The sequence below is a fragment of the Eurytemora carolleeae genome, unplaced genomic scaffold (genome assembly GCF_000591075.1).
Source record: "Eurytemora carolleeae unplaced genomic scaffold, Eaff_2.0 scaffold289, whole genome shotgun sequence".
Lineage (NCBI taxonomy): Eukaryota > Metazoa > Arthropoda > Copepoda > Calanoida > Temoridae > Eurytemora > Eurytemora carolleeae.
Genome location: NW_019396372.1, coordinates 345,891 through 359,382, shown reverse-complemented (window position 1 = coordinate 359,382; position 13,492 = coordinate 345,891). Strand labels below are relative to the sequence as shown.

The 13,492-nt window shown below is 37.0% G+C and overlaps 2 protein-coding genes across 3 annotated transcripts in view; one reads left to right on the top strand and one right to left on the bottom strand.

The window, feature by feature from the left end:
• The first annotated feature begins 754 nt into the window (after positions 1-754).
• Positions 755-13,492, top strand: part of LOC111701943 (uncharacterized) — a 22,817-nt gene continuing 10,079 nt past the window's right edge. The window contains exon 1 of one of the 2 annotated variants that reach the window (XM_023473423.1): positions 755-822. The gene's annotated coding sequence lies outside the window, so the exon portion shown is untranslated. Of the gene's footprint in view, positions 823-7,834; positions 7,933-13,492 lie in introns of those variants that run through there. The other variant, XM_023473422.1, reaches the window with a different exon arrangement.
• LOC111701936 (110 kDa antigen-like) lies at positions 10,986-11,938 on the bottom strand. Its single transcript, XM_023473413.1, has 2 exons — positions 11,877-11,938; positions 10,986-11,577 (listed from the first exon to the last, which is right to left on the bottom strand). Exons 1-2 carry the CDS (start codon positions 11,936-11,938, stop codon positions 10,986-10,988), a joined length of 654 nt encoding a protein of 217 aa, XP_023329181.1.

Below are 13,492 nucleotides of genomic sequence, written 5' to 3'. Positions count from 1 at the left end.
TTTAAATGTACGTATATAGAAAACTACTCTACATTTACTCAAAACCATCCATGCCTTGTGCTAAACCACCAAAAAAATTCTCTGAAAAAAGTTTTCGGAAATAAATTCCTAAATTTTAGAAAAAAAGGAATCAAATCTCAGTACATTATTTCCTGTGACATTTTGTTCTGAAGTCTTTCAAGACTTTAGAAAATTGAGATTTTTTACCAACGTTTTTATTTCCAGGTTTTGTTTTGCTTCAGAAACTTATTTCCTTTGATTCATGTCTTACCCCCCTTTACTATATATATTTACTCCCCCTCACCAAAACCTCTTGCTAACCATTTTTCTATACTCCCCCCCCCCCTGTGAATGAGGGAAACGTTGTCTCTCTCCAGGTTTCTGCCCATAAAAATGAATCTGCAGGTATCGACCGAATATCCAAGACAACCCAACATCCCTTGAGAGAATGTGAGAGAAGAAGAGGATTGCTCCTGGCCTCCCTTCTCCTAGAGACATAATTCACACACGTAAACAAGATTGGGCGACCCAACCCTCACTCCTCATCCAAATTATGAAGAACCCTAACCTAACCAAACCCTCCTTTCTCACCCCCCTACCTATAACACTCAGTATACTTAGGTTCGGAGTAAGGTTTTGAATAAATGATATTGTTTGGGTTGGGTTGGGTTCGGAGTAAGGTTGGGTTGTTTGTTGGGCTGGATGCGTGGAGGTTCTTTGGGTAGACTGGTGGGCAGAGGCTGAAGAGTTATATTGAGAGAAAGAGAGAATAGTTGAGTAGTGTAAGACTGGGGGGGAGGAACAAGTGCTCAGCTATCTCAGGTAAACCTTACAAACTGTTGATTCAACCCTACACCCGGAGTAAAACTAAACCTTCTTCTTTTCCAACCTAGATCTCTTTAGAATTGAACCTGACTAAGTCCGGGTAGAGTGGGTTCATCTAGAAGGGGGGGGGGGGATATAAGAGAAGCCCCACGAAACCTGGGTATAAATACAATCCACCCGTTACTCGGGCTTCAACCAAAGATTACATCGATCTGACTGTATGAAGGGCTTCTCTACTTATACCTATCCTATACCTTGGGGAAATAAAGATAACTTCTAAACTGGGTCGGCGTATATATTTCTGGTGGTTTGACATAAATATTTAATATTGAGTAGTTAGGAATAAAATTGTTTTCGGAGGAATGATTCTTTTTCTCAAGAATACTCTGCTAATTTAAAGATAAACGCCTTAAAGGGGAAGTACCAAAAATGATAAATGGGGTACTGCACTGCACACATTTAAAAAATCTAATTTGGGCCTTATTTTTTATAATTATAATTCTTCTTACAATTTTAAAATATAATTTTACCTTTTTAACCAGTATTTTTTCATGATTATTTCAAGAAAAATATGAAAAATAAACATAAAGTCCTTGTATCCCTGTATCCTTGTATCCTTGTATCTTTGTATCCTTGTATCCTTGTATCCTTGTATCCTTGATATCCTTGTATTGTGGCGGCGTAGTGGCGGAAGACGAAGTTCTGGAGGAGTTTAAAACCGAATATCAAGACGCGGCAGGTTGAGCAGTTTCCGGCCACGTCATAATCCTTGTATCCTTGTATCCTTGTATCCTTGTATCTTTATATCCTTGTATCCTTGTATCCTTGTAATCTTGTATCAACTGTAAACTTATATCGTTAGTTGAACAGATTGATTCATCTTTACACCTTGTGTAACCTTCTTTAGATATTAAAGATAAAATATTAAAACAAAGTCGGAGAAACTTTTAGAGTCAGACCAATACCGGCCCTGGTTACCCTGGTTTCCTTGATTCCCCTGGTTACCCTTGGTTTCCTTGGTTCCCCTGGTTACCCTGGTTTCCTTGATTCCCCTAGTTACCCTTGGTTTCCTTGGTTCCCCTGGTTACCCTGGTTTCCTTGATTCCCCTGGTTACCCTGGGTTCCTTGGTTCCCCTGGTTACCCTTGGTTTCCTTGATTCCCCTGGTTACCCTTGGTTTCCTTGGTTCCCCTGGTTACCCTGGGTTCCTTGGTTCCCCTGGTTACCCTGGTTTTCTTGATTCCCCTGGTTACCCTTGGTTTCCTTGGTTCCCCTGGTTACCCTGGGTTCCTTGGTTCCCCTGGTTACCCTGGTTTCCTTGGTTCCCCTGGTTACCCTGGTTTCCTTGGTTCCCCTGGTTACTCTGGTTTCCTTGGTTCCCCTGGTTCCCCTGGTTTCCTTGGTTCCCCTGGTTACCCTGGTTTCCTTGGATCCCATGGTTACCCTGGTTTCCTTGGTTCCCCTGGTGACCCTGGTTCCCCTGTATCCCCAGGTTCCCCTGGTTCCCCAGGTTCCCCAGGTTCCTCAGAGTCCCCTGGTTCCCCCGGATTCCCCTCGTTTCCCATGGTTTCCAGGTTCCCCTGGTTCCCCTGGTTGCAAAGAGTAGGATAGGTAGGGACGAAATATTGGGAGAAATGTAGCAGAATAGGTTGGGACGTAATATTGGGAGACATGGCGCAGAATAAGATGGGACATGGAAGGAAACAACGAGAAACAAAATGAAGACAAATAAAGGTTTGAGTAAACTTTGCATCAAGCATGCACAATGTGCCTAGTTTTACAAAGACTAGATAAAACACTTAAGATGGTTGGGTATGCTCTATTAGGAAGAGAATGAAAAGGATAGGAAAGGGAGGGGAGGGGAAGAGGGGGGGGGTAAGGGAGGAATGGGAGGAAAGGGATACTGAGAGGATGGGGACTAGGAACGTGAGAGGTGAAAGAAGATGGAATCTTATATAGATATTTATTTGAGAATCCAGCCTGAGCCCAAAACTTAAGACAGGGTATCGTCATGAAAACCAGTTTTGGAACCCGGGTTTCAAGAATGGGGTTCGGCAGTTTTGTTGAAATCAACATTTTTGTTATAAAATATAATTTCATTTAGTTTCTTCATATTCTCCATTTTTTCGAATCTCTTAAATCAAAATCTACACAAAAGTTAAGACCCCCGCCCCCCCAACAAGGAAACTCGGGAGTTTCGTGTTACGATACTCTTTTAAATTTCGGGCTCTGATCTTCTCAATCTTTTATACTTCTTCGGAAACCTGGCCATTATTGATCTTAGTACAGCGTACAGTGTACTTCACTGTACACTATTCTGTGTACACTTTACAGTATGCTGTAAAGTAAAGGGTTAAAGATTTAGGAAAGCTAGAGGGTTAAAGATTTAAGAAGGTTATATAGAGGATTTAAGATTTAGGAAGGTTATATAGAGGGTTAAAGATTTAGGAAGGTTATATAGAGGGTTTAAGATTAGAAAGGTTTGAGGGTTAAAGATTTAGAAATGTTATGTAGAGGGTTAAAGATTTAGGAAGGTTATAGGGTTTAAGATTTAGGAAGGTTATATAGTGGGTTAAAGATTTAGGAAGGTTATATAGAGAGTACAGGATTTAGGAATGTTAGAGGGTTTAAGATTTAGAAAGGTTATTTAAAGGTTTAGAGATTTAGGAAGGTTATATCGAGGCTGTAAGATTTAGGGAGGGCAGAGGTTTTATGTTTTAAGAATTAAGAAGGTTAGGTGGGTAAATATTTAAGGAGGTTTAAGATTTAGGGAGGATAGGGGGCTAGATGAAGAGATGTTTTATTTAAGAAGTTTACATATTTTCAGCAACCTTGCATAAAATGAAGAATAAGAAACCATTTCCTTATAAATAAAAGAATTCTGTACATCTAGTATTTAGAAACAAATTCTCTTTATTCTTAGAATTAAATTAAGCTACAGTGAAACCCTTAATAACGAATACATCGAAAGAATTCATCAATGTCGTATTCTTCACTTTCTGATAATGGAATGTTGCAGAAATTTAGTTTTTTAATTAAATTATTATATTAAACTCTTTAAAACTGTTCCCGCATATTCATGGCAATTTATTTATTTTCGCAAATACTGAAATTTACGTAATAAAGTATAAAACTCATTGAAAAATTGTCAAGACGACATTTGATAAATTCTTCCGATGTATTCGTTATTAAGGGTTTCACTGTAAGAAAAATACTCTCACAGAAAACAGAAACCATTTTAAAACTTAATATTTATAAACCACAAAGGTACTGAGTCTTCGCCACAAACTCAAATTCTCTAATCCATCGATCTTTGCAACCTGATGATATTTTAGATATTTTAAATATGAATTCTGTTCGTTCAAAGATTAATTACACCATGAGGTTAAACAGATTAAAAAGATTAAAATTTGAGTTTGTGGCAAAGACTCAATATCTAAAAAAACATAAGTAACCATGTCGTACGCATCGGCAATTCGTTCTTTAAGATTGATAAAACACTTTTTCTCATTTTATGAAATACGTTTTTTGTTGCTGAATACCCAGGATTCAATATTTTAAGGAGAAAATTAGACTTTTTATTGGGAAAACTTTTTCGGTCTGTTCCTTTCTCTTTTTCTTTATTACCCGATGGACTCCAGTAATAGAATATTCTCTTTCCCTGGTCTCTCCTATACACCCAGAGCTGGATTTGAGCAGGATATTAAGCCAGGATCTGAGAAAGTTTATCCGTCCTGGGGATCCTTGGGGGAAGAATAGTTGGCATCTTCTCTACCCCCTTCATTCTACACTAGCCAAACATACACTCACAATAACATGGTAGAAATGGGTTCAGGGCGGGGTTCAAATATATTTACATCATTCAGGGTTTACTCTTGCAAGGTTCTATACTTTGTTTGTTTACGATCCGGAGCAAGATTTTATTTGTATCTTTTTACTCCAGAGGTTTAACTTGTCTCGTTACTCCGTAGTAGGATTTTATTTGTCTCTGTTTTTGGATCAAGGTTCTACATGTCACTGTTTACTCTGGAGTAAAGTTTAACTTGTCTCTTTTTACTCCGGAGTAAGTTTCTACTTGTTCTTTTTACTCCGGAGTAAGGTTCTATTTGTCTCTTTTTGCACCGGATAAGGTTCTACTTGTTATTTTTACTCCGGAGTAAGGTTCTACTTGTTATTTTTACTCCGGAGTAAGGTTCTACTTGTCTCTTTTTGCACCGAATAAGGATCTAATTGTCTTTGTTTACTCCAGAGTAAGGTTCTTCTTGTCTCTGCTAACTCCAGTATAAGGTTCTACTTGTCTCGTTACTCCGGAATAAGGTTTACATTGTCTCTTTTTACTCCGGAGAAAGGTTCTACTTGTCTTTGTTAAGTCTGGAGTAAGGTTCTACTTGTCTCTGTTTACGCTGGAGTGAGGTTAACTACTTGTGTCTGTTTACTCCAGAGTAAGATTATATTTGTTCTTGTTACTCCGGAGTAAGGTTCTACTTGTTTTTTTACTCCGGAGTAAGGTTCTGCTTGTTTCTTTTTAATCCGGATTAAGGTTCTACTTCTCTCTGTTTACTCCAGAGTCAGAATCTACTTGTTCTTTTTTACTCTGGGATAAGGTTCTACTTGTTCTTTTTACTCTGGAGTAAGGTTTACATGGTCTCTTTTTATTCTAGAGTAAGGTTCCAATTGTCTTTTGACTCCGGAGTTGGGTTCTGTAAAGTTTGTTTCTTCTCTGAAGTATAGTTTGTCTCTACTTCGGAGTACGGTTTTGTAAAGTTTGTCTCTACTACGGACTAGGGTTCTGCATAGTTTTTATCTATTCCGGAGTAGTGTTATGTACAATTTGTCTCTACTCCGGAGTAGGGTTCTGTACAGGTTGTCTCTACTCTGGAGTAGGGTTATGTATAGTTTGTCTCTACTCCAGAGAAGGGTTCTGTACAATTTGTCTCTTTTATTATTGGAGTAGGGTTCATGGTTCAATTAATCTAGAAATAGGGTTTGAATGAACTAGGATGTGTTTGTTCCATATAGTTCTATATAGTTGGGTTCCAGAGGATTGATTCTCCGGGGTTGGGTTCTCTATTGTTTACTCCAGGAGCTGATTAGACATCTGGGAATAGGTTAAGGATCCCGGCTATATATAAATAAATGTATATATATAAAATATATACACCAGAGTATCAGATCAAACTATATTGTATCCTGCTCATTATTATTTCCTTCTGAATATCGGAAAATGTGCTTTTCTAATCTTCTTCTACTTTTTACCAACACGTAATTAATTGTTTATCTAAATTACTTTTATAGAAAGCTAAAATTTCATGAGCAAAGCTTACTGCAAGCTGCCCAGTGTGTACATAAAATCTGAGAAACTATAGTGCAACCATGGAGTTGTTCAAATCTAAACCATTTTCTTGCTTGTCATATACTGCACAAGATTACTAATCTTGATCAGCGAAACAAAGATCTTACCCTCCGTTTGATGAGGTATGAATGACTCTGTATGAGATGAACCAGGTATATCTAGGTATATCTTAGAGTCTAGTATAGAGTAGGATAAAGGTCTAAAGAGAGAGATATTGATCCCCACAACCCAGCATCAGGGATTCAGGTAGACAATGGGGAAAGGAGGAGAGGGGGGGGGGGGGGTAGGATTATCGCTGGACATGTTTTTTTTCCGATGCGTTCTATAAATCAGCGTAACGGATAGGCACCATACAGTTTAGTTTAAATAGGTTATGGAATGAAAACTAATGAAATTATCTGTTAGTTGATTTTAATTCATGGTTCTTTCGGTTCGTTTTCAAATGAAAGCTTGCCAATTCTTTCCGTCGCTTTCTTTATCGGATTTTTTCGATAATTTTCTTAAATTTCTATCGTTTATTGTACTTCACACAGCCCTATACACCTAGGTTTTGTTTCTTGAATTAGAAAAACTCATTTTTGATCTAGGTTAAAGCTGGGCCGATAACGGTATGCACAAAAATTGACATAATTTTCTGTTATTTATTTTCTATATAACGATTATTTGCGTTCGTTTAAAAAATAGATGTTTTTTTCTTTCGAAGAACTTTCGATTAAGGATGTAGACTGTAGATTTTATAAATTATTATCAACTCAATGAATTTAATGGATATGTAAAAGTGAAGAATGGATTTTGTTTGTAAGACATAATAATGAGAAAGTTTAAAATCAAAAGAAAGAATACTTAAAAACACATGAATTACTAAATTTGAGGCACCTCTGAACGTCACATACAGAGCTTTATTCCAAAAAATGAGACATTAATGACTGGAGCCACGAAAGAAAAAAGGTAGAAAAAATTCCGTACAGTCGTCTCTGAAGTCTCATCCTTTGTGGGTAACCCTGCATTTAGTATATTCATATTAAATCTAATAGCTTTTATTTTTTATTTTCTGTCCGTCAAATATTTTTCTTAAATATTTTGTTTTTACGTCTAAGGAAAGGATAAAGTGTAAAGATCTCAGATGTACAGAAACGGAATTTTAAGAGAATATCGCTGAACGCGAAACTCCCGAGTTTCCTCTTTGGAGTCTATACATTTGCGTAGATTTAAACTTAAAAAATCAGAAAACAAAAAGATAATGAATATAAACCACATAAAATAATATTAGTATGTACAAAACTGCCTGACCCCATTGATGAAACCGGGTTTTCAGAGACTGGGTTTTATTAATTTTATTACTGTCTTAAGTTTTGGGCTCTGATGTACACTGTACAGTGCACAGTGTACAATCTGTACACTTGGTTAAGAATTTGAATTTTGAAATCTGAGCCCAAAACTTATGACAGGGTATCGTTATGAAAACCAGTTTAAATACCCGGGTATCACGAATGGGGGTCGGCAGTTTTGTGAATATCAAAATTTTTGTAATGAAATATTCTTTTTTTTTCAGTTTGTTTATAATCTCTATTTTTTTCGAATCTCTTAAATCAAAATCTAAACAAATGTTAGGATCTCAAAAAGTAAACTCGGGAGTTTCGTTCAACGATACTCTTTTAAATTTCGGGCTCTGAAGTACAATTTTACCGCTTAGTGTGTTAGTGTACTGTACCTATTCCTTCAATATATTCAATGTGATTGTGAAATATTTAGCAGGTAATTAATTAACTATTGTAGACAACATGGTAGGAATATATTTTTTATAATGTAACCTTGAATTTATTTGTGATTGAAATTCCTTTTCTGTTTCTTATTTTTAGTTTAAGAATCGTTAAAAAAATTTAGATCATCTGAGCTGAAAACTTTAGAATGGTGGATATCAGGATTACCGCTTAATCCACTCTTTTTCTTAATCTGCAGATTAAATATTGCTTGTTCTCCACTCATTTTTAATCTCCAGATTAATTTTCCGATCAGGATTAAGGATATCCCATTCAAAAGTTTTCAGCTCAGATTGAAAATTAAAGCAATAAATTGGATTAAGAATTAAGTTTGTTAAAATAGGATTTATAAAACTCTTCATAAGAGGCGTCTGAGGCATCATATTCACTGTACTAGGGTGGGGGCTTTTCACCTTAGAATAATAAAAAATGGTTAATCCCCCCTCCCCCTTGTACAATTCCTGTATTTGTTTTATCAAAGAATTTTACTATATACATATATATGCATATAGAATTTTATGATTTCTTCTAACACTTAAGTCTGACTTAACTTAAACTGAAGATCAAAAAGTTAAACATAAAATCTGGGAATATTTTATTTTCATATATCAGAAGTGCGTGTATAGTTCGTATAACAATGATTTGTATCAGACCCCTTTATATGATGCATACACTTATTAATAACTCTATATATTATGTTATCTATCTATCTATCCATGTTGTATACCTATTAATCTAGTCCCTGGTGTAATTTGTCCAACGGTAGCTGGTGTACCTATTGTGTGTATAGAGTGGGTACCGGAGATACGCTGGGTGAGTACACTAGAGAACCCCCAGTACATGTGTCATCGCTCGTTCCGCTCACTACCCCCTCCAGACCATATAGATAGATAGATACAATATACACACCTGCCCTACCCTGGACTTTAAACTGTAATTAGGGGGGATTTGGGGGATACATGGGGAACCCGTCGGAGGACGTTTTATTCTCCAGGTGCATTCTAGGGAGGGGCCTTTAAAACCGTCTCAGGGTTGGGTTAGGGTTGAGTTTCTCCGGCTAGTGGTTGAAGCTGGGAGGCAAGGATGAGTGAGTATCTAGGACGTCCAAGAGTTACGGTTCTTTTTACTCTAGACTTGGGCTATAGGAGACAATCTGTTATAGTAACCATTAAGAAGAGGGGGGGGGGGTCAGTGGGATAACAATTGAAGAGGTTTTATTTATTATAGTTCAGAAAACTTCCTCAGCATTGTTTGTCTTAAGAACAGTGGTTACAATGCTTTTTCCCTCTTTTAAGTATCCCCTAATTTTGAAACAGAATAAAATAAGTACTTTTATTTTTACTTACACCCATCCAATATTTCTTTAATAAAGTAGTACAACCACGTATTAAGGAAAAAATACCAGAAAAAACCCTGATTTTTACAGCAAAGTATAGCAGAGCGCAAAACTTAAGACAGGGTATCGTTATGAAAACCAGTTTTAAAACCCGGGTTTCACAAATGGGGTTAGGCATTTTTGGGAATATCAGTGTGTACTGAAATATTATTTTTTTCAGTTTGCTTATAATCTCCATTTTTTTCGAATCTCTTAAATCAAAATCTACAAAATGTTAAGACCCCAAAAAGGAAACTCGGGAGTTTCGTTCAACGATACTCTTTTAAATTTCGGCCTGCTGTGTCATCTCAGTTGTATACACATGTACCTAGTGCATAGTACATACATAGTACATGCACTATGCAGTATACTGGTATACTGTGCTGCATTTGAGCAAAGCAGAACGCATTTGCTGAACTGCACAATTTGGTTCCGAATGTGCGCTGCCTTTGAATAGCTCAAAATAAAAAGAATGATACCCGAAAGAATAAAACAACAAAAAATTTTTTACTCAAAGTTTTCTCGTTTCTATCTCTGGCCAACTGGTTCATTGTTTTATTGTCTGACTTTTTTGGTTCTCTAAAATTTGTTTGGTTCCAATGGCTTGATGGTTTTCTGATTCAGAACAGAACGGATTTCTGGGGTTTATGGTTCTACATGAGTTTATACTTTGGTTCTCTATTCTCTCCTGGTTCCCCAGGTTCTCTAGGTTCTCCAGGTACTCGTCATGGTACCATGAGCATCTCTAAACCACAGCTGCTCCGTCCTGCTCTAACGTGAAAGTTTGGGTTTCCGGAACCAGGGTTGATTATGCTCTCTTGAATCCGTCCTAAACCTGAAACTGTATTCACTAAAAATATCTCAACCTTTTTTAGTCTCAGGGTTAGAGAATATTAAATGAAAATATGAAGAAAATGTTTTCCTCAGTCGGATATTATCATCTACCTTCCGATTCAGTGGTAGTAAAGGGGGGGGGGCATTCATGATGGTTGGGGAATTACGAGGAGGGGGGGGGGGGATTGCTGAATGTAAAGGGGTGCGGTTCATACACGTGGCTAAAGCTTATGATTTCTAAGAAAAAATCTTAACGATATAGAAAGAAAATTAAATGCAATCTGAACAAAACTGGATGAATAAACAAGATAAACATGAAGATAATTAGAAATACTAGAAATAATATTAGGAACGATTAGGACGATAAACGGATGAAAATTTGGACGATCATTAAAATGAGGATAATGAGTTTGGGGAATGAGGATTTGAGGTTGGCAATGAGATTAAGCATGAGGTTTAGAGATCTGTAGGTGGTTGAGAGGATGAAAATGAGAATAATAGGATGAGAATGAGGATGAGAATGAGAGGATGAGGATGAGAGGATGAGGATGAGAGGATGAGAAATAAGAACCATGGAAATCCGTAAGATGTGAGATATAAAGAAACCAAATCATGAAATCATGAAATACTTGAAAATATAAAAAGTTTAAAAATTATTTATATTAAAATAAAGATGCATAAATATGAAAATGATATGTTTGAAGTGCTCAAGTAAACATGAATCGGAGATTAGGGCAAATACTTCCTTGCCAGGCTTCTTCTTAGGCCGGATGTGCTTGAATCTCGATGAAATCCTCATCGAGCCCTTCCTCCGCCCCTCCTCCTTCCTAATTTCTCCTTTATTTTCCTGTTTCTCTGTATTCTCCTGTTCCTCTGTATTCTCCTGTTCCTCTGTATTCTCTTCTTCCTCTGTATTCTCCTCTTTCTATGTATTCTCCTCTTCCTATGTATTCTCCTGTTCCTCTGTATACTCCTGTTCCTCTGTATTCTCCTGTTCCTCTGTATTCTCCCTCCTGTTCCTCTGTATTCTCCCTCCTGTTCCTCTGTATTCTCCCTCCTGTTCCTATGTATTCTCCTACTCCTCTGTATTCTCCTGTTCCTCTGTACTCTCCTCTTCCTCTGTATTCTCCTGTTCCTCTGTTTTCTCCTGTTACTCTGTATTCTCCTGTTCCTCTGTATTCTCCCTTCTGGTCCTCTGTATTCTCCTGTTCCTCTGTATTCTCCTGTTCCTCTGTATTCTCTTGTTCCTCTGTATTCTCCTGTTCCTCTGTATTCTCCTCTTCCTCTGTATTCTCCTCTGTCTCTGTATTCTCCTGGTCCTCTGTATTCTCTTCTTCCTCTGTATTCTCCTCTGTCTCTGTATTCTCCTGGTCCTCTGTATTCTCCTGCTTCTCTGTATTCTCCTGTTCCTCTGTATTCTCCTGTTCCTCTCTATACCCCTATTCCCTATATTCCCCCTCTTCCTTTTTCCCTTTATTTCCCAAATTTATCCGTATTCCCCCTGTATTCTTCCTGTATTCTCTCATTTTTCCATTTTTCTACCCGGCCCTCCAATATCCAGTATTCCCCTTATTCCTCGGTATTCCTCCTATTCCCCTGTATTCGCCTTTACTCTTATGATTTCCCCTAGTGTATTCTCCCCATACCCCTCTTTTCCCACTTCCCTTATCCTATTCCCCCCCCCCCCCTTTACTATGGTTTCTAGAACCTTGTGTTTAGTGTACCCTAACCTAGAACCCATCCAAAGACTCTCTTCCCGCACAATTCCGTGGCATATGGTGTCTTCATTCATTTACTCATATATACACAATGTGTGACTGTTTAGGCGCGCTTAAACTATAGTGCGCGTGCACCTCCATTTAGCTGATGATAATGATGCGCTACTAAAGATAATCTGTTAGAAGTAAACACGGGATTATATAGTTGTAACCACAATGTATCATATCAAATACAAACACGGTGTTTCAAAATTATAGCCTGTCTTAGTTTACAGATACAGGGTGTCTCAAAATACAGAGCGTTTTAGTTTACAGATATGTAAGGTGTTTCATGACAAAGATACAGGGCGTTTCACAACACATTTAAGGTGTGTTCTACGATACAGATACAGGGTGTCTCATAACACAGAGTGTTTTAGTTTACAGATATGTAAGGTGTTTCATGACAAAGATACAGGGCGTTTCACAACACATTTAAGGTGTGTTCTACGATACAGATAGTACAGTGTATTCATGATACAGAGAAAGGGTGCTCTATAATACAGATACAGGGTGATCTATAATACAGATACAGGGTGTTTCATAATTCATAACTAAGATGGGATATAATAGAGATACAAGGTGTTAGATAATACAGATACAGTGCAATGTTTCAGTTTTAGAATCGAGGATTCATAGTATTGGGTTCGTTTCCAGGACTTAATTCTCAAAGACAATCCAAAATTTCTGGATCCAGGGTTCACGGTTCAAAATCAGGATCTTCCTGATTCATGACTCATGAACTTAGAGGTTCAGACTAGTTTCAATTGTAACGATACAAACTGAATCTATTCTCTTGCGATTAATGATTAACACAACCTTTCGTATTCAGAGTATTTCTGTAACTAGCTATATTTAGGTATAACGATGCAGGTAAAAATTAGACTGACCCGCAGTCATATCATTGAACTTTATAGATTAGCATATAACAGTGTACACGTTGCAAAGTAAGATTATATTACATTTATTACACAACTAGTCTTGTAGTAAACGCCTACTCCATGAGGAGTTGAAAGCCTCCTGGGAAAACATGTTCTAGCGGAGAAAGAACTTTGAAGTTATGCAAACCATTTTCAGACATGGTCGTCTTTGCAACATCTTAGCACACTTTTTTATTAAAGGGACTGTGGTCGTAATTTCAAATAGTCCTACATCAAAGAAAGAGGGACATGCCCGATTTACAATATGTACTTAAAACCTTAATTTAATCAATAATGTGAAAGATGCGTTTAAAAGTGTTTAATTCTGACAAGATTCTTTATTTTTTCTGATGCAAGAAACTTGTAAGTCACGTTTATTATAGAGAAATCACATTAAAAAAATCCGACTTCAAAGTTAAAAAATTGTATATCTCAGTAATCTTCCATTGCTCAAAGCTTTATAGAATCTATGAATCATACATTCCCTCTATAGATGGAGGGTCACTTGAAATTACGTCTGCATGTCACTTTATTGTATATTTAAACACAAAAACATAAAAATATTTTATCAAAAAGATAAATAATTTTTTTTTCTGGATGGGACCGATTTTTGTCAGATATAATGCACTGAACAGTGAACCCACCTGTTATTGAAGGATGGGGGGGAGG

Coding starts and splice junctions, on each gene's coding strand:
- LOC111701936 (XM_023473413.1), bottom strand. CDS start 11,938: ATGAATGAAGACACCATATGCCACGGAATTGTGCGGGAAGAGAGTCTT. Junction 11,578..11,876: donor AGTCTTTGGATGGGTTCTAG/GTTAGGGTACAC, acceptor ATAGGGGTATAG/AGAGGAACAGGAGAATACAG.